A 19403-nucleotide genomic window follows, 5' to 3' on the forward strand; every position below is an offset into this window, starting at 1 on the left:
TTATTGTTTCTTTTTTTCAGGAGTAAGGGACAGAAAGCTTCACAACATAGCAGAACTGGCTTCTCTCCTCCTCTCCGTCCAAGGATCTGCTTATTCATCTTTCTGCCTCCCACAGAACCCACCTTGCACTTGGTAGGCATGTGATCCAGGAGTGCTCAACAATGTCCATCCTACTTGACTATGACCCCCTGGTTATCTGTTTGACTTCCCCCAGAGGCCCTCACCTCCACGAGTGGCCGTGTCTCTCCTGTTCCTTGCTTCTCCTCAGTGCCTGCTACTTGGCACAGAGGAAGCACATAATAAATATTCACTGAATAAATGAATAAAAATACAGTTGTCCCCACTATTCTTCACTCGGGGAACCTGGCCAACACATTCCCAAAAGATGTCAAGAATGTCCTGGGAGAGAGTCTCTAGGATTGAGAGCCCGACTACACGCTCGTGGGATGGTGGACCAGACAGGGTGCAGCCCACATGCTCACACAGCATGAAGAGCAGACTCTTGGTAAGTACTCTGTGAAGTCCCTGCCACGACCTTGGAGGCCTGTCGGGGCACGGCTGAATTCCGGGGCCAGGACAACTCTGCCACCTCGTTCCCTTCCCTCCATGGAAGCTGGAGCCCCGGGGCTTACCTGACTGGGAGCTTGCTGTCACCATTTTGGTCTCCACCGTGCCTTTCTTGGGGATGGGGAGTGTATTGGAGCAATTTCGGGTGGGGCTCACGCTTGCAGATCGACTCCCCTTGAGCAAACGCTTAACATCATCCAATTCTGTCCCTGTAAAATAACCCCCCAATTTTCCAATAGGCCCAGGATTCTTTCCTGAGTCCAGCTGCAGTGGAAAAACATATATGGCATTCTGAATGAGGCGGGGGTGGGGGGAATGACATTTGCTTCACACGCTGGGACATTTTTGGTCAGCCTTGTAATTTTTGTATTTTGTCAATTTATAGCATCTATCAACCTGGCACTTTGTAATATTAATGGCCTCATAAATACAGGGCCTCCACAGGGAGGTCCTCAGTATGTATTTCCTAATTAGACCTCATCAGACAGCACAGGGATAATTCTGTGGCTGGAAGACCTGGTCGTCCTAGATCAGGGGGCTGGGAGATTTACACACAGGGCAGTGAAAGAACCAGATCTCTTGAAACAAATGTTTCAACAGTGGTCTCATCCCCCACCAGGACACATTGAATGTCAAGTGCCTGACCTTGTATGCTCTGGAGTGTCAAAAGCAATTTGTGGCTCATAACTCCTATACATTATGCTGCTTTCGTGTGGGTTTGGGGTCCATTTGGCCACTATTATTTGTAGCTAGGTCACCTAGAGGTGTTAGCTCCCTGTGCCTCCCAACATGGCAAGGAGGAGAGGAAGGAGACATCATAGGAGGGTAGCACATAAGAGGTCTGCAGACAATGTGTCCTAGAAGACTGCCCAGGCACCCCCTCCCCTGAAAGCTCCATCCTTTGGCTCAGCCCTGCCAAGCCTGGAAGGACTCTGGTGAGATAGCCTCAGACCCCATGGCACAGGGCCCTGAGCTCTTTGCACCAGCCCCAATCTCTGATTCCTGGGCCAAGTGGCCTCTTTCTTCTCCTGCTCTTTATACTTGGCTCTCACCCTATTGGTTGGGCTCTTTTCAAAATGTCAAATAACTTCTAATAAGAACAGTAGGAGTGAAACAAAGTCAACAGACAGGCTAGGGAATCCCTGACATTTGAAATAAAGTTCAAATTCTCACACTCGACTTGCTTCTGACTCTTCTCCAATCTTAAGTATTCTATCATGTCCCCTCTTTCTCCTTTTCCTTTGGCCACACTGAACATTCCTCCAACGTGTAGGCATATGTTCCTCAAATGTGTCATGCCAGCGTATCCCACAGAGCCGAAATGACCCATCCTTCGGTCCCCCTTCAAGGGACATGGACCCGAGAAGGCTTCTTTGACTCCCTGCTCCTTCAGCTCCCTGAGATGTCATGGTTGGTTGGTTTACGATCTCCCTGTTAGCAGCAAGGAACAGGACTTACTCAGCTCCTCATCCCCAGCACGTCGCCAAGGGTCCCTCTCACAGAAGGCCCTTCAAGACGTTTTATGATTGAGTGACCACACACACAGACACACACACACACACACACACACGCACACTGGTGACCCTGGATTCCTGGATCCTTTATTTTCAGACAGACAGTGACCACTTACATCGGGTAGATGGGGATGCACTCTGTAGTCGAACTCGGATTTCGCTCTCTGCCAGGGAAGAGATGGAGAAAGTGTGAATGAAGGAGCTTGGATCACAGTGCCTGACACTGAGCTCTGAGCAGCAGAAAAGATTCTGGGCTGTGTCCTAAGAACAGGAGGCCTAAGTATGCCCAGAACAAGTGCTATTTAAAGGAGAGGTCCTCTCCCCACATCCCAACCTGCCCACTGTACACATCCCAGCACCTGGGGATGCCCTGATGAAATCACAGGCTGAGCCGGGAGGCTCCATCACCATCAGCATTGACCGAACCCCTTCCCACTGCCTGTCTCCCAACTGCCCAAACCAAGCTGCTGTCTTGCCTCCTGGGTCTCTGGGTCATGAGAGAGAGAGACTTCTAAAACCCGTACCATTTTCTTAGCCACTTGGGCCTCCTTTGGGCAGGAAATGGATGGTTTTGCGTTATTAGTTAGCTTCAGGTAGGCCATTGACATCTTTCAACTATTAGCCTAAAGTTGGTAGCTGGTATGTTCCTAACTTTCAAGTTACTGATGCAAAAAGGTGCCTGGGAAGTCTAGACTGATCAGTGAGAGCTACAGCAGCCCAGCCCATGAGGAGCCCTGCCTTCAGCAAGGCACTGACACGCCGCTCCTCCCCACCCCCACCAGATCCATTGGGGCCGCTTTCCCCAGGACCACATTTCCCTCCTAGGGCCTTCTCCACAGGCAGACGTGGACAGTGCAAAACTGTCACGCAGCCCTCTGTGCCCTGGAATAATTTGAAAAAGAAGGGCTTTTGCTCATTTCTCGATGCATCACAGTAATTACAGCGGCTCTAGTTAGTCAGCCAGGAGACTACAAGTGAAGTCAGATGTGGCGCCAGCATCATCAGCTAATCCGCAGCAGGACAAGCTGCTCCCCAGCTGGCTACCATGTGATTTTAGCCTTGCTTCCACTCACATGCTACGTCACCGCCAGAATCTACCCTTCCCATCCTGATGGGGCCGGCAAAAGATTCCCAGGAAGCTGTAAGCTCCTCAGACGCAGAAACCACGCCTTATTTATTCTTCTCTGCTTCTCGTATTTTCTGGCTCAAGGCTGGGCACCCGTGTTAGATGCTCAGAAAAAACTTGGTGAATGAACTGAAATGAACCCAGCAACAGAGCTCACCTCGTGTTTGGCTCCTTCCTCTGGTTGAAGAAGATGCTGAGAAACAAAGACAAGTAATCTTAGGCATATGTAAGAGGTGGCATGCTAAATAATTTTCACCTGGAAGTAGGTCTGTTTGAGTGGGGGGTGGGGAAGAGACGGTTTTCAGTGTGCATTTATATCCAGATGGGCACCTTTCTCTTTGTTTCTACTAATGTGTCTTTGTAAAGTCTTTGCAAACTGAGTATCCTGCCCTTCTTCCCTGAGCTCAAGTCCTGTGCATCCCAGTTCCTACTTGGTGTCCCCACCCGGAAGCTGAGCCACCAGCTCTGCTTCAGGATGAAATGAATGAACACGTCAGTCCACGTGGAGGCCTCCACCTGGCTCCCCTATTTCAATCACTGGCCCCACAGTGAACCCAACCACCTGGGGTTGGCAGTGGGTGCTTAATAAATGATGGCCACATAGCCAAAGGGCAGAGAAAGTTTTGCAAGGCTCCAATGCATTTAGGGTGTTAGCTAAATGAATGTTAGATTAGCTCGCACTTAGAGTGTTAACTAAGGTAATCATTTGGAAGCAAGGTCATTAGGGTTGGCTGTCTACACAGATGAAATATATTTAAAAAAAAAAAACAAAACAGCCAAATCTCTTTAGCTTTTTGTTAGAGACTGCCTTGGACTTCCAGCCATAAGCAAATAAATAAAATTATAATCACTGTACAATCATATCAATTCAGACGCACAGTGAGAATCCAAGAACATGGACCAAAAGGTTAAGGCCAAATGAAGACAGATTCTTGGGTTTCACTTGGCATAAAGTGTGCCCCTTTGCAGCCAATCATGGTGGAGGTGATGAGATGTTTGGCATTTGTGCGTTCAACCCCCTGCTCCTCTTTGCTGGCAGGTCTTTGTGTGTCCTGTGGAAGGAAAAATCCTATAATTGTTGCTTGGCCTTAGGGGCTTCTCTGTCCAAGCCTGAGCCCTGTGTGAATAACTTGCCACTTCAGTAGTATCAGGAGCAATGGCGAATGCCAGCAAGTTAATGTGGAGGTCAGTCACCTTAAGATGCTTCAGGATAAGGAAGCAGGGGTCAAACTCCTTTAGAAGAATCCATTTGACTCCAGGCATTTCCCCAGTGCCTCATTTGACTATTTCTTCAGAAAGTAAGGAAAGGACATACCAAATTCCTTCCGAGGGTACTCCGGAGAAGAGTTGCCGCTGGAGCTCCCTGCAGAGGGAGAAAACACTCAGCACACAGAGCCAGTCCTCCCAGAGAAAACACTCAGCACACACATGGCCGGCCCTCCCAGAGCTGCCCAGGGGAGAAGGTGCACTGGGCACCCCCTACTGAACCCCCCGGCCCAGCGCCCTGGACGGCAAGTGCTCTACAGCAGGCTTGCTGTGGAAATAGGACACACCTCCAGGACGCAGCTGGGGCATTTCGCTGTGACCACTGATCTATTTCACGTGGCGAAGGGTTAGAACAAAGGAAAGCAGGACGTTTTCATTTTTTTTGTTTTTACGTCCTTGACTGAGTGTGCCCTATGCCAGTGTTGGTGCAGGTGACCTGTCCCTGGTCATACAAATACCGGCAGTGTCACTGACCTTGTGAAGCCAGTCCCAAATGTGGACCCTGTTACAATGAAGGCGCCAGCCCCCAGGAAGGCCTAACATCAGAAAGCGCTGTGGTGACACCCTGCCTGGCCTGGATTTTGGCTCCCCACCCCCACCCCCGCCATATGCCAGCTCTGGGTCTTAACTCACTTACTGGGGAACTCAAACCCTCAATCCTGCTTCTCCACCACCACTACCCGTCTCCATTCAGTATCAGAGCCACTTGCTGCCTGGCTGGTCTGTTTCCCACCAAACCTGCTTCTGCAGATGACCAGGCACTGCAGTGACCTGAGGGGCAGGACCCAAACGTCTTCCTCCTGCCTCCTGCTTCTTGACACTGAGCACCTCCCTGCCCTACTTCCACGTCTCTGCCTGGTCCTGCTCTCCCCAGCCGCTCACACTCTTCCTCCTCCTGTGTCTTCTGACTCTCTGTTCCCTTTCATCCCCAATGTTCTCTTTCTTTGCCCCTTTCTGCTCTCATGCTCCCTTCCTTGGCCAGTTCCTGAGTTTTCCATCTTCTACTAACTAACATCTCTTCATAAATGCCGCGAAGCTGGGTATCCTGCCCGACTTCTCCCTGAGCTCAAGTCCTGCGCACCCCTCTCCCTGCTCGGTAGCCCCACTGGGAGCTGTGCGGCAGCTCCGCTTCAGGGCACATCCCCGAGCTCGTCAGCATGGGGGCCTCCACCTGGCTGCCCTCTTTCAATCACGGGCACCACCATGGCCCCAACCACCTGCGCTTCAATCTCAGACTCTTTCTCCCCCCTCTCCCTTAGTACTTAATCAATTGTCAAACATCAATTCCGTCTGCAATACATCTCACCCCTGCTCCTCTTTTCTACTCCAAATGCTGCCACCCTAGTCCCAGCCAAGTTTTCCCTTCCTTGACCATGGAGCACCTTCTAACTTGTCACCACGTTCTGCCTCTTTCCTCCCCATTCTTCCTGCACATGGCTTCCAGAGTTCTAGTCCTCAAAGTTGATTGACTTTTTATTCAAAAATCCCGGGGGCTTCTCACTGTGACAGAACAGAATCCAAACATCATAGGCCAGCCCTGAATCTGAGCCCCTCCAGCTCTCTTCACGTCAGCACCTGCTTGCTAGTGAGCCCTGACTGCTGCCTGTGTGTGGCCCCTGCAGGCTGGAGTGACCCACCTCTCCACTGGGCGTCACACATCACACATGAAGGCCCATCTCAAATGCTACCTCCACAAAGAGTCTTCCCTGAAGACTCAGCTGGAAACCATAATCCCCTTCTACTTTATATCATAGTTTTTAACTTATCATCTTAGCTTATCCAGTAGACTACAAGCAACTTGAAGCAAGATCCACATCTAATTCATTTCAGTATCATTAGGGAGGAAGAATTTCCTCTACCCTTTAAGATCCTTCTAGCTGGACCAAGAAGCAAATTGACATGAGACAGACTAACAGGAAAAAAAATCAAATTTAGCTTCTGAATCCACACAGACATGGAAATTCCAGAGACTGGCAACATGATGCTCATATGAGCTGAGGAGAGGGGTAGAGGCTTGAGAATACAAAGGGGAGAAAGACCGTTAGCAGGAAGGTGAGAGGAGATGGTTGGAAAACAAAGATTGCCTTATTACATAAGTAAGTTTCCTAAGTAGAGGAGTTTCTATTAATAGCTCTCTTCTTGGTACAAGCAAGCAACTGAGGGGGAGATAAAGAGCTTTTCCTGAACCTGCTAGGTTTTGATTGCTTTTAACTCAAAATACTGTTCATGCCAAAGTGACCCATTTGGGGGCAGCCTGCCCTTGGCCCCTAGAGCGTCCACTAAAACATTCCAAAGGGTGTTAAATACATGGTAGATGCGTGATAAAATGCTAAATGAAGGAATGAATTAAGGGGGTGGGTAAATCAATGAAATCTCTAAGTAGCATGAGTCTGTGAAAGAAATGAAAGAAGAGTGAAGACACGGCAGAAACAGGTAAATAAGGGTGGCCAATAATTTCATCCTCAAAAGATGAGCGAAGTTATCTGGGGAAGAGAGCAGCGCTCTTGTAAAATCTGTGGGACCAATACCTTCGTATGTTCCGTGGCGGGTGATGTGAGTCTTCCTCTCAAACGTGGAGCCTGGTGAGTTGGGCAGAGTGGAGGCGGGGGAGTGAGCCCTCCTGTAACTGGAGGTGGAGGCATTGCCCCGTGTGCTTCCACCTGCAAGCGGGGAAAAGCGTGAACTCTCCCAGGGCTCCAGTAGACTGGCATGTGGTCACACTGAGTACACTCAGGCTGCTCAAAATAAAAAAGGGCCCCGTGGAAGGCCAAGAGAATTTCTGGAGAACATTGCTGGAAGGGTCCACCTTGGCATTCCAATGGCCACTCAGAAATGGGAGATGGAATCATGGCTGCTGCCCTTCCCCAGCTGACCGTGGCAGGAAGGCAGGGGGCCCCTCTGTGGATGTGGTTACACATGGCAGCTGAGACGTGGCACTTCATTGTAGCAGGATTTTTCTTGAGACGTGGCACTTCATTGTAGCTCACTACTGGATGGACCAGAGTATAACTGGACATGGGAGTGTTCCTTGAAAGCAAACAGCGACCACTCCTCTTGGTCAACCCAGCGTTTTGTGTGTTTTGGGTCTTCTTTTTCAGTGTCAGTCCAAGACTTTTTAAGTGGCTTCAGGGGTTAATGTGTGCTTGTGTTTTATTTGGTTTTGTTTTGCCTTGCTTTGTTTTGTTTCAGTTTGAAAGCTACCCTGAAAGAGTCTTTCACTGGGAAACAATAGGCCTGTGTTGGATGCTTGCCCAGTGGAAACTCCGTGTGGGATTGTATGTCACTAGATTCCGTAACAGAGTAATCCAGTCCTAAATTTCTTTTGTTGTTGTTGTTAATTGAAATTATAAACCCTCATGCGTGCACACCCTTCCCTAAAAGAAATGGCTTAAAGAGAGTGATTCAGTGGGGAAAGAGCTACCTCCCTATGAAGCATTCTTGATTACTGTTATTTATACTGGGAACTTAATGAAAATGGATCCCACTGTAAGTAGGCTTCGAATGTGGCCGATTTGAAAGTGTCACAGTGGCTGGGACATGTGTCAGTTACATAGTAATTTGGGGCATTTGGAATGGATGACAAGCAGTTGTGACCCTCCCTCTCCTTGTAGGACTCCCTCTCTCCCTGTCCATCTGTTCTCCCCCAACCCCATTCACCCCCAGGCACTTACTTGAGTTTATGTAGCCACTGCTGCCATGTGTCAGGCTGTGTTTCTCCAGACGGCTCCCTCCACTAAGAGAGCCTGTTTTAGCATAGCCGTTGCTGGTTCCCCCTTCTGCAGAAACAAGAAGCAGGTGACAATTTATGGGTGGAGTCAGGCCAGGGGATCCCCTCCTCCTCTGCTTGCAGAGATCACCCCTGGCTTATCGCCCATGACCTTCTGGTCCCTTTGCAAGTGCAAGTTGCCATACTCTCATTTTTTATAGAAACATCGAGAACAAATATTCCACCCAATTTAAAAGCAAAGTCTTCTGGGCAGAGCACAGCAAGTTGCTCATTAGGAAAATTTAAATATTAGAAACGGCAGCTGAGTGAGGAAAAGTTCTGCGAGGCCAGGGCATGGGTTGGGCTGGCTTTTTTGAAATTGCCTGGTCAGTGCCACAGACATGCCAGCCACTAGACTCGCTGAAAGGGTGAGTGACAGCTCTGTGTTGCTGGTGTTCCATGTGGCAGCCCATGGTGCTCTGACCTCTTGTTCCCACCCTCTGTGAATGAGGCTCCCTGGGGAGCAGGGGTAGCTTTAGGGCTGCGTCTCCATTATAGAATCCACTAAACCTGAAGACCTCCTCAGGAAAAAAAGTGGATTCAGCTCCTCCCACCCTGTGCTCAGGCTGGATAAGGTTTCTGCCAGGAGTGTCCAGATGAGGTAAATCTATACAGAGAGCAGACTTGTAGTTCTCAGGGGAGAGGGGAGAGGGGCGGGAGAATGGGGAGTGACTGCTTATGGTCATGAAGTTTCCTTTTGGGGTGATGGAATCTGTTAAAATTAGATTGTTGCAATGCCTGCACAACTCTGTAAACATACTGAGAACATTAATAAAAGGAAAGGTTACTAAAGTGAATTGATGCTAAGGGGAGGCTGAAGGGGAAGCCATGCCACTTAATGTCAATTTCAGGAAGCACCTGTCAATTGCAGACCCAGCTGAAGAATCCTCAGAGGGAAAGTATCCTCAATTACAGGCCCCAACAGGAAAAGATATAAGTTGCATGCCTGCAGGAAATCTACGCCTGCAACTCAGCCAATAAGAAGCCATCCATCACCCTGAACTCTTGCTTTTCTCCAATGGACTTTAAAACACCTCCCAGCTTCTTCCTTCTCCATAAAATAATCTTCCTTTCCTTTGTTTGTTGGACTTGCTTGTGGTTCTGCCTTAGTTTGTTCCAGTTTGCAGTTTCCCAAATAAACCTGCTTTGCTGGTAAAATAACTGGCAGTTTTATTTTTAACATTAACAGTACTAACAACCATTGAATTATATACTTCAAAGTGGTGTGTTTGGTGATTCGTAAATTAATGTCAATATAGCTGTTAAAAAAGAGATTTCAGATCTTTTGGATTTGCTCAGCTGAAGAGTATGTAGAGAAAAGGTTACACATGTGGAGTCCTTCATACATGCCTTACTGAGAAGGAAGCTCTTGGTAGTCACTTACTTGGTGGTAAGGATGTAAGTCTTGTAGTTACTGTTTCCGTAATAACTAGAAAAAGACAATAAGAAGATAAGATCTTATATAACACACTGAATTCCCTGTATGTTGGCAAGGTCTAACATCTCTCATAGGCTCAGCATCTTAAATTAGGTTCAACATATATTTTTGTATACTTGTGCTTTAAGGTATGTGATCTGACCCACTGTCCATGAAAATATGTGCAGTAACAATGGGGTTTAATTTACCTGGAAAATAAGTTTATATCCTTTTGGAACCAAAAGTAGTTACCTGCTGGTTTGAGGGATGATGTACTTACCTTGACGTCTATGGCTCTCATTTAACAATCAGATCCAGTCCAGGCCTGGATTCACCTTTGAAGGAGGACCAGGGCCTCAAATCACTCTGAAGTGTGCCAAGTCACACTCTGTCTGCACTACCTTTTCCATATGGTCACCCCATCCGGCTGGGGCCAACACATTATCCTAGCTGATTTCACTGTGAAGTGGATAATTATTTTGTACTTCTTTATCAACTGGGGGTGTCTCAAGGACATAATTCATTCCCAAATCATCAGGGCCATCCCTGAGAGTAAGGAGGTGTATGTAGGAAGGCGGGGGTCAGTAAGTCACACTTGGTGCTGGGTGAAATCGGGGATAGATGAACATCAAAGTCAGATTTGAAGAACCAGTCCCTTTGCCTCCCCAAATTGAGTTTCTCTAGACTCCAAGTCATGGTGAGTCTATCGAGGTAACAAAAGCTTCCAGTATGCTTTTTGTTTGTTTTTTGTTTTTTGAGAGAAGAGATAGAGAGTGAGCAGGGAGAGAGGCAGACAGAAAATCCCAAGCAGGCTCCATGGTGTCAGCACAGAGCTAGCATCGAACTCAGGAGACCATGACCCCATCAGAAACCAGGAGTCAGATGCCCAAGCCACCCAGGCCCCCCACCTTCCAGTATGTCTTAAACACCAGTTAGAAGACCTGTTGCCTTTCTGAATCTCTCTCTCCCCTGCAGCAACATGGGGAGGTGGGTGGATTCCTAGAACCAAAGTGGGGCCAATGTTGTTCTCTGACAGTGACCATCACTGCCTCCTCCCTCTGTGTGGGATATAAAGGAGTACCGATATAGCTGAGGTCACGGGTCTTTAACAGCACACTTCTGGGGTGCGTGTGTGCGTGTGTGTGTGTGTATGTGTGCGCACATGCCCGGGTATATATGTGTGTGCATGGTGTGCATGTGTGTGTGCATGTTGGAAGAGGTGGTGAAAGGGGAAAAGGTGGAATTTCCTTTGTGCCACTTTAGGCTCTCCTGCTGGCTACTGCTCCATCCCACACCAGTTTTGCTGCCTCAACCCCCTTCCTTCTTCACACTGTATTTTCCTAACTGATTTCTTGTCCTAGCAGGAACCACATTCCATGCATAACAGGAAATGGTTTTTTAGACTAAAATGGCAGCTTGATTTGAATAATAGTCCTTGAGCTTTCACTAAACCTCTCATTGTGTGGACCTTTGGGATTATTGGACACATAAAAATAAATTATTTCTTAACCTAAAGTTCCAAGTCTGTGAAGCCAGAATATTTTCATTAGAGATATGTGAAAGTCACAGGATAAATGAAAGAGTTAGAACTGTTTAGGGGACAGTTTAAATGTCTCTGAATTTATCATTTGGGCAGTTTCACAAAAGAAATGTGTCTGTTTTCAATTTCACTGTCGATTGCAACTGTGACACTGGTGTTACTGTAACTCTGTCCCTGCAGTAACTGGGATATTATTCTTTTGGATTCCTGCTTCCCTGTATTCTAAATAAAGAAATGGTTAAACAACTCATGACAAATTCATTCAACAGAATATTATACAGCTACGGAAAATGCTAATTATGAAAACTGTACATCAAAATGGTAATTTTCATTTTTGAAGAAAAAGCAGAACACGGTTTGATTATAAGTAGGTTAAAATAAAAATCAACAAAAGCCATCTTATGGGAAGGAATAAAGTCTACTTAGGAAACATTTTAAATGATACATTGAAAAAAAAAGCAAAAAAAACCCAAAGAAAACTAAAAATAAATAATTTAGAAGTGATATAGAAGTTGTGATGGAATTAGGAATGAATTATTTACTCTTTCCAATTCTTGTATTACTTTCATAAGGATAATATATTGTTCTCTTACTTCTTTCAGTGACTTCGGTGCCATCGCGCTTGTTTTTCTTGGTTACATCCATACCATAGCCACCTGCAGAAAAGCCAGAAACCACGATCAGCCATGACTCTGACCATCACTCTTAGGAAGGATAGGTCCCTACTATGCAAGCTGAGAGCCAAAAACACTTGATCACTAGAATTCAAGGCATAATTCTTTCATGTACATATTGTTTACAAGTCATTTCCACTTCTTGATTCAGTTCTAAGAAGGAATAATTTAATAGTTCCACTTTGGATTCTATTCTTTTGTGTGGAAAGCTTATTTTTCAGGATCTCATTGACCAGGCTGCCCCCTGATGAGCATTAAAGGGATTACATGGAAGATGTGGTGTCCTGACCTTTGACTATAAAACCTCCATTTTTTGCCAAAGTAACAAACAGCTGAAGGATATCTGTCAAGGCACTTGCTGTTTTTAACAAACTCATTTTGATGTATCCCATAATTTTCAGTGTTCTATTGGAATTCTATGACTATAAGACATTCATGCTTCATTATTTACAGTTTAGATGGGAGAATGATGTTGGAAAGATTTAAATTAGGGGGAAAATCATTGTGTCGTTGGTACTTGTATGGAACTTAGTACTTTTCACAGTATGAAATTTTCCCTTTGTAACAAGCTAGCCCATGATGCTTATTTGCAGGCATGAGTAGGAAAAATATATGAAGAAAATGTGTAAAATCTACAGAAGTACATAGGAAAAGACGTATCTGTGTGTTATCTATGTTGCCCCTTCACTCACTGCTTCTGGAAGGGAAAATCATTGAGATCTTGTCCACTCTGTCCTGAAACATAGATGGGCTGAGGCCAGTTGACAGCAAGAAGCTGGGTGGGGGTTCAGGTTTAAACACACAGGAGACACAACAGGGTTCCCCACCCACCTGGGTTCTCGTTGCTGTGCTTCTCAGTCCCATGTTCTGGGAGGACGTGAAGTCTGGCTTTTCCTGTGGTTCTCTCTCCTCCCCCTAACCTTCCCCTCCTCTTATGGATGCAGTTCAAATTGGATTCTAGAATTCTGGGCAAGCCACTCTGCCCAGGATTCCCCTTGCTTGAAGATTTCTCCTTTCAGTCTTTTTTACCTGCCCGGTGATTCTAGGGTCAACTTATCCATTAGGCATAGAAGGCACAGTGCCCAATCCTATCATACTTTTAGGCACCTACAAAAGTGTTTCAATTTCTTTTTAAAAATCAGAAGAGAAATAAACACAATCCGACCTGGTTTATATTCTTTCAATGCAGTTATAAAATATAACTTTTAAGATGTTTTGTTTTGTTTTGTTTTTAATGGATGAAGGGGTCCACAAAAGAACAAGCATCTAGGGCCCATGAACGTCAGAATGCAGGCCTGGGTGACTTCCCCACTGAAAACCAAGACCACAGGAAGGAGACAAGCTAGCTGCTCAGCTATCCTGTGGAATGAACCAAGATCAGCACAGGTAGCCTCAGGGCCTGGGTGAATGTGCCAACTTTTTGCTCATTGGAGTTTCTTAAACAGAGCTCTAGGCAAAGAATGAGGCATCATGGAAAAATTCCTGGCTGGATCTGAGAAGCCACAGAAAGTCTTTGCAGGTATGTTTCCTAGAGCCAAAAAGGAGGGGCTCCATAAACAATTTCACAAGGGAGACCAGCGTCATTAGAAGGCGAAACCTGGCCTATGTCTGTGTCTGCATTCTGGCTATAACTTATATGATTATTGTCATGCAAACATACATGTAACCATACATTGTCTTTGAAATCTTTTGTTTAAGCAGTAATGGCCTTTGGTACCTCTGAAGCCCGCTCCACCTTTTTTTTTTCTTTTTTTGATTGGTCATTACCTGTGGACCAGGAGACATTTTGGAGATTAAACATTCAAATGGACCTGGCTGCCAGTAGAGAGCCACTGAGGGGGACACCTGAATTGGTATGAAATGTCATCCTGAAAGGAAGTGTTTATAACAATCCAGGGGAGCTTTTACTTCCTGCAAGTTATTGCTTATTTTGATCTGTTAAAGAAAGCTGCTGTCAGCAGCTACACATATGGGTTTGGCTGGGTTTATTTTACTTGCAGCCATCAAGGCAGACTGATGATAGCTCCAAGTGATCGGGGTCTCAGTGTCCAGGCAGCAAACCCAGGGAGTGTTTTGTTGTTCTTTCTGTACCCAGGAAAATAACCCACTTCCCTAGGCACACTCATCTTGTTCTTAAGTTCCAAAGATGGAGCCTTGAGATGTGCTGCAAAATGTAAAGGGTTCCTCAGCTCCCGAAGGGCACAAGGACATCACCTGCTAAGAAATCAGATACCCTCCTCCAGGGCCTGGGGGATCCTTACTAGAAGGTACTCTGGGAAAGAATGTGCCCAAGGTGGGTGCAGGTGGGTGGACCCCTGCTTCTCGGCCTGAAGCCCCTCAGATGGCTATGTCCCATGGCCATACAGAATGATTTCTTAGGCCTGGAATACAGAGGATGGAGTTCTGATGACTGTCTCAAAATCTGAGACAGGCTTTGAGCTGGCTCCCAGACTGATAGTCTGAAGTGGCAGGGATGTGCTAGGAGACAGAGTCCTTTAGACCAAAAACTTAAGATGAAATTTTTTTAAGTGATTTATCAAATGGAAAGCAATGGGTCGAGGCACAAACCTTGACTGGGATGGTCCCATGGGATCTACAGCATTCCCAAAGGACTTTCTTTTCAAACATTTTCAGTGCAGATAGTTTTAAGAGGTGCAACATTGGGGAAAGGAGACTGGCAGGCCTGGGCATGTGCGGAGGCTGCCTCTTCTGGGCGTGCTCACCCACTGTGCTTTTCTCCAAAACACTACTTAATGGAAGCACTGTCAAGTCACATAATTTTTAACTCCTTAATTTTAACTTCTTTGATGTTTGGGCCATTTCACTAGAATCAAGGAAGGGCAGATCACTAGGTTCTCAATTCCAAAACTATGCTAATTTCCATCCATAGTTCTAAGGGGCTGCTTTGTGATTATTTCATAGTTAATGATCTTTTGAAGATGTTTCTTTTTTCTACTTCTTTGAATTTTCTTTTCTTTCCACTTCATTTAAATGTCACATTCACCTAAAACTATTCCCAGGATGACGTGGAGAAAGACCCGCACACACAAGGACAAACTGCTATCAGGGGTAGTAAACTATCACACTGACCTTATTCTAATGACCCATGAGACCCTTGGTCTTTAGTAAGGAAGGGAATGGAGAAGCTAAGTGTTCTTATTTTAGGAATTAATCTTTCTATAGTCTGCTAAGGAATCGCAAGTAATTTTTACAGCTTCTATTACTCCATTCTCTGTACACTTCAAATTTTAAAACAAAGCAACAAAATGGTCCAAATGTGAGAAAACCATCCACTAGCTATGATCTGTTAGCACAGAAGGAGCGAGCAGCATGACGGCCAGGAAAACCAATGTCCTAGGGTTGATGGTCTCAGAGGTTTTTATCTCTGCAACATCTCGGCAATGGGTGTGCCACCTTTGCTACATTTGGCATCCTTGATTTTTATCACTTGAGGTTGGGGGATTTGGGGCACCAGCTTTGTGATCATGCCTCTTGGTTACAGCCACATTTCGTTAAGTCCGGAGGCCGTTAACAATAGCAGAAAAGCCCCAAACCACGTAGACATAGACTCCTTTTGGCCAGACCTAATCTAAGAATGGGGTTAGTTCTTAGGTGGGATCAGTTTCATGAATCGGAGTTTCCATCCAAGATTGAAGCAAGACTCTTTAACTGCCCCCTATGTAAACTCTGATCGGATTTGTGTGGGTGTTTGAAGGGGCTCAGAGTACAGCTGGACCCTTTGATTCTCTGAGGGGCATACATCAGGGGCCGGATGTCCTCTCTAGTCTAGTTCTGACTTAGATCTGTGACTTAACTCCAAGAGAGAGCATATAGGGGTGAGAATAAACAATTTTGCTTTTCAAATGGCTATCTTTTAAAAATCGCACTATATTTTATGGACATTAGCAAATTCAACTATTTGCTACTCAAACAAAGTGATGTGACAGAGGCTTTGCCTATCCTTCAAAAAGCAAAGTGGCAATTTGTCATTGAGAAGTTAGTGTGGTCCAGTGAGATACTGAAGTTAGTAAATTCTCACACCAAAATGATTTAGGGGTGGGGACAAATTAACCAGTAAAAGTGTGTGCACAGACAAAATTGTCTCTCTCTCTTTTTTTTCTTGTTCTAAGTTTGACACCAGGAAATTCCTGGATTAATCATATCATTTCAGATATTACACTTTACTTTAGATTAGCGGCAGTAGTATTTTGAAAGTATGGTAAACAACAATGTCCATCCATACTTTCGAGTTTAATCGCAACCTGCCAGCACAGAGGTCCCCTGGCAGCCCCTCACCTCTCAGAGCTGAGGGGCTGCTTCCAGAAGCTCCCACTTACCGACTCTTTAACTTCCCCTCTGAGCTGTTGTCTGCTGTTGAGGGAAGAGAAGGAAACAGAGGTAGCAGGAGAGTGAGAGGCTGAGATTGAAGGAATTACCAACTCTGTCATAATCTAAATGAAACAACTCAACACAAGCCATTTGCAATACTGAAAATACCAAAAAAAGAAAAACAAACTGGCCACTAGAGTCCAAGTTATCTAAATTGGCCTTTCTCTCCTTCCCACTGATTTCTTCTCGTTTCTTTGAAAGACCTGCCCCGAGCAGAGCAGAACGCAGAAACCAAAGTAACCATTTGTGATCAATTAACCACTTCAAGCACAACACTTGAACCTTAACAACTCACTCTTATTTTCTCCCAACAAATACTTGAGTTCTGAATAGCCAATGTCAAACCAAAGTCCCAGAAGAAGGGAGAAAGGGCAGATACCTCCTGTTACTTACCTCCTTTGAGATTTGGAAGGAACTGGAAACAACTTTGAATCAACCCCTTTCTCTCTTTCTCCTCCTGGTGTTTTCTCCAAGATGTTTGCAGGCCCCACTTTTTTTATCCAGACCCAGCTCAGGTGTGTTAGAGCTGAGTGATCTTTCAAAAATGTTCACTTCTCCTGCTCTACCCCTTGTTCCTTTCAATCCTTTGCTCCCTAACAAGTCCTGACAAAGGTGTGTCGGGGTTTACAGTGACTCCACCCTTCCAATTATCTGACACTTGCTGCATTTAAAAAAGATCTGCCTCCAGGAACCAAACTTCACAGGAGGCAGAAAGTTTCTCCTACAGGGGTAGGCCCATTAACCATTTATGGGTCCGTGGGGAAAAGGGAACAAAGGTAAAGGAAATGCCCTTTATTACTTCTCCTTATCTTCCATAGGCAGAGAACTGCCACAATTTGGTTTTCCCTTTCCTCTCTGCCACAGAATAGTAAAAATCCCAAAATGCATGACTCATGGTGTGGCCAAGCTTCTGGGGGGCCTGTGGTCAATGGGCCCGAGCCCAGAAAACCTATGAAGTTGGCATGGTTTATATTCAAGACCTGTTTCTCCTGTAGATGCCTCTGCCCTCTTCCCTGCATTCTGACCCAAGCAGGGTCAAGCCCACCTGGAGGAAATGGGCGAACTCATTCAGAATAAGATGTTAGTGAATGCAAATATGGCACAGTTGGTGGCATAGGGATTCATTTTTTTTTAAAGGGGCAACCAGGTAGAGTGGTGTTTACTCCAAAGAGTGACATATTAGTGACAGGACTTTAGGCATTTAGCTACTAAATAATGGATAGATACTGTTGAGGATGGTGAAGGACCTTCTTGCCATTCAAATCAGGCAAACAGTCTCCAGATACCCAAAGACAAGTGTGGATGCCTAGAAACTCTGTGGCCTCAGCTACATTCCATGGACCCATTAGACTTCCCTAAAGGGTCAATTTATACCAATCTATATACTTCTCTTGAATACCTGCTGAGCATCTGGCTTTTCAGGACCCCTAAAGACTAACTTGAGATTCTTGGTATTGGTAATATGGGAGGTCTGAACCTGGGACGCGCTTAGGTGGTATTCCCAGTCCTGAGGAGAGCCGTAGGATTCCTGGAGTATAGCACTAATGCATGTCTGGGCCCTGCCACTGTGGGTGGGCACTCACACCACTAGAAGGGTAGCAGGCCACCGAGTACCACCTGCAGCCATCTCATTCCTAAGCTCCCAATATTCTGTGCTGGAATAACCCATTTCAGAATCCTTTCAATGACCTAGAATGTGACACTACTGGGTTCTTGTATCTGGGATGTTCCTACTTACCCCAAATAAATACTTACTCAACGTGTCTGCCCTGGATCTCATGGGAAAAGAGCACTGGAGAATCTGGAAGATGGAGAGCTTTCAGCATAAAATTGACATAAGCCTGCATCATTCATTCATTTATTAATTCATGAATTAAACGAAAACATGTTGGCTCCTGCTTAGAGCCAGACATTATTTGTTGAGAGTTCAGTGGTGAAATGTAGACATATTCTCTGTCCTTATGGAGTTCACAGTCTGGTGGAACAAGATAGGTCTTAAACAACATATTACTCTACTAAGTCTGCCGGAACAAAATTCTGGTGGCTTACACAACAGAGATTCATTCTCTCACAGTTCTGGAGGCTGGAAGTCCAAGACCAGATGTGGGCAGCTTGGGTTTCTCCTGAGGCCTCTCCCTTGGCTGGCAGAGGGCTGTCTTCCTGCTGTGTTCTCACTTGGCCTTTCTGTGTGTGTGTGTGTGTGTGTGTGTGTGTGTGTGTGTGTGCGTGCGCGCGCGCGCGCACGCTCAGCATCCCAGCTGTCTCTCTCTTGCTACATATCCTAATCTCCTCTTACAGGGACACCAGTCAGATTGGATTAAAGCCCATCCTAACAGCCTCATATTAACTACTTCATTAAAAGCCATATCTCCAGTGGTGCCTGGGTGGCTCATTCGATTAAGCTTCTGACTCTTGATTTCAGCTCAGGTCATGATCTGAAGGTTTGTGGGATCGAGCCCTGCATCAGGCTCTACATTGACAGCGCAAAGCCTGCTTGGGATTCTCTGTCTCTGTCTCTCTGCCCTTCCCCTACTCATGCTTACTTGCTCGCTATTTTTCTCCCTCTCTCAAAAATAAATAAACATTAAAAAAAAAAGCCATATCTACAGATTGTGGTCACATTATAAAGTAAGGGGGGGTTAAATTTCACCATCTAAATTTGGGGGTGGGAGACACAATTTATAACAGATGGTGTGCATACCCCAAACAATTCAGTGCAAATAAAGAAAGAATTCTGGATACTACCAGAGAAGAGAAGAGGAGACATCATTCAGAGGAGGGGTGGAAGGACAAGTCCTGCTCAGAAGGTAACATTCAGACTGACAGAGGAAGGTTAAACAGAGGTCATACAGGTGAAAGGAGGGATTGAGAATGTTCTAGAATCTAGACAGGGAAGAAAATATTTGAGAAGGCTATGAAGTAGAAGAAGCATGATGAATTTGAGGAAAAGTGATGCCAATCTATTTAACTGTACCAAATGAAGGTAGGGTGGCAGTGGGAGTGAAGCTACAGGGAGAACAGGGCCTCATTAGTCAGGGGAGGGAGGTGTTTTAAGGTACATGGAAAATGTTCTTAAATGGACATCAGGAAGCAACTCTACACTGGTACTGTATCAGTATTTGGATTATTAAGAAAGAAGAGAGA

General features: G+C 45.7%; 1 protein-coding gene across 5 annotated transcripts in view; it reads right to left on the reverse strand.

Moving 5' to 3' along the window:
- COL17A1 (collagen type XVII alpha 1 chain) overlaps positions 1-16903 on the reverse strand; it is a 50496-nt gene extending 33593 nt beyond the window's left edge. For 3 of the 5 annotated variants that reach the window (XM_027063006.2, XM_053207715.1, XM_053207716.1), the window contains exons 1-9: positions 16653-16903; positions 11790-11852; positions 9624-9668; positions 8145-8249; positions 7002-7133; positions 4523-4570; positions 3365-3400; positions 2198-2245; positions 633-776 (exon numbers count right to left, since the gene is read on the reverse strand). In XM_027063006.2, coding sequence (XP_026918807.1) covers positions 633-776; positions 2198-2245; positions 3365-3400; positions 4523-4570; positions 7002-7133; positions 8145-8249; positions 9624-9668; positions 11790-11841 — 610 coding nt within the window. In that variant the 5' untranslated portion in view covers positions 11842-11852; positions 16653-16903. Of the gene's footprint in view, positions 1-632; positions 777-2197; positions 2246-3364; positions 3401-4522; positions 4571-7001; positions 7134-8144; positions 8250-9623; positions 9669-11789; positions 11853-16207; positions 16242-16652 lie in introns of all 5 variants that reach the window. The other 2 variants (XM_027063005.2, XM_027063004.2) reach the window with 2 other exon arrangements.
- Between the last annotated feature and the right edge of the window lie 2500 nt (positions 16904-19403).

The sequence above is a fragment of the Acinonyx jubatus genome, chromosome D2 (assembly GCF_027475565.1).
Source record: "Acinonyx jubatus isolate Ajub_Pintada_27869175 chromosome D2, VMU_Ajub_asm_v1.0, whole genome shotgun sequence".
NCBI classification, from domain to species: Eukaryota; Metazoa; Chordata; class Mammalia; order Carnivora; family Felidae; genus Acinonyx; species Acinonyx jubatus.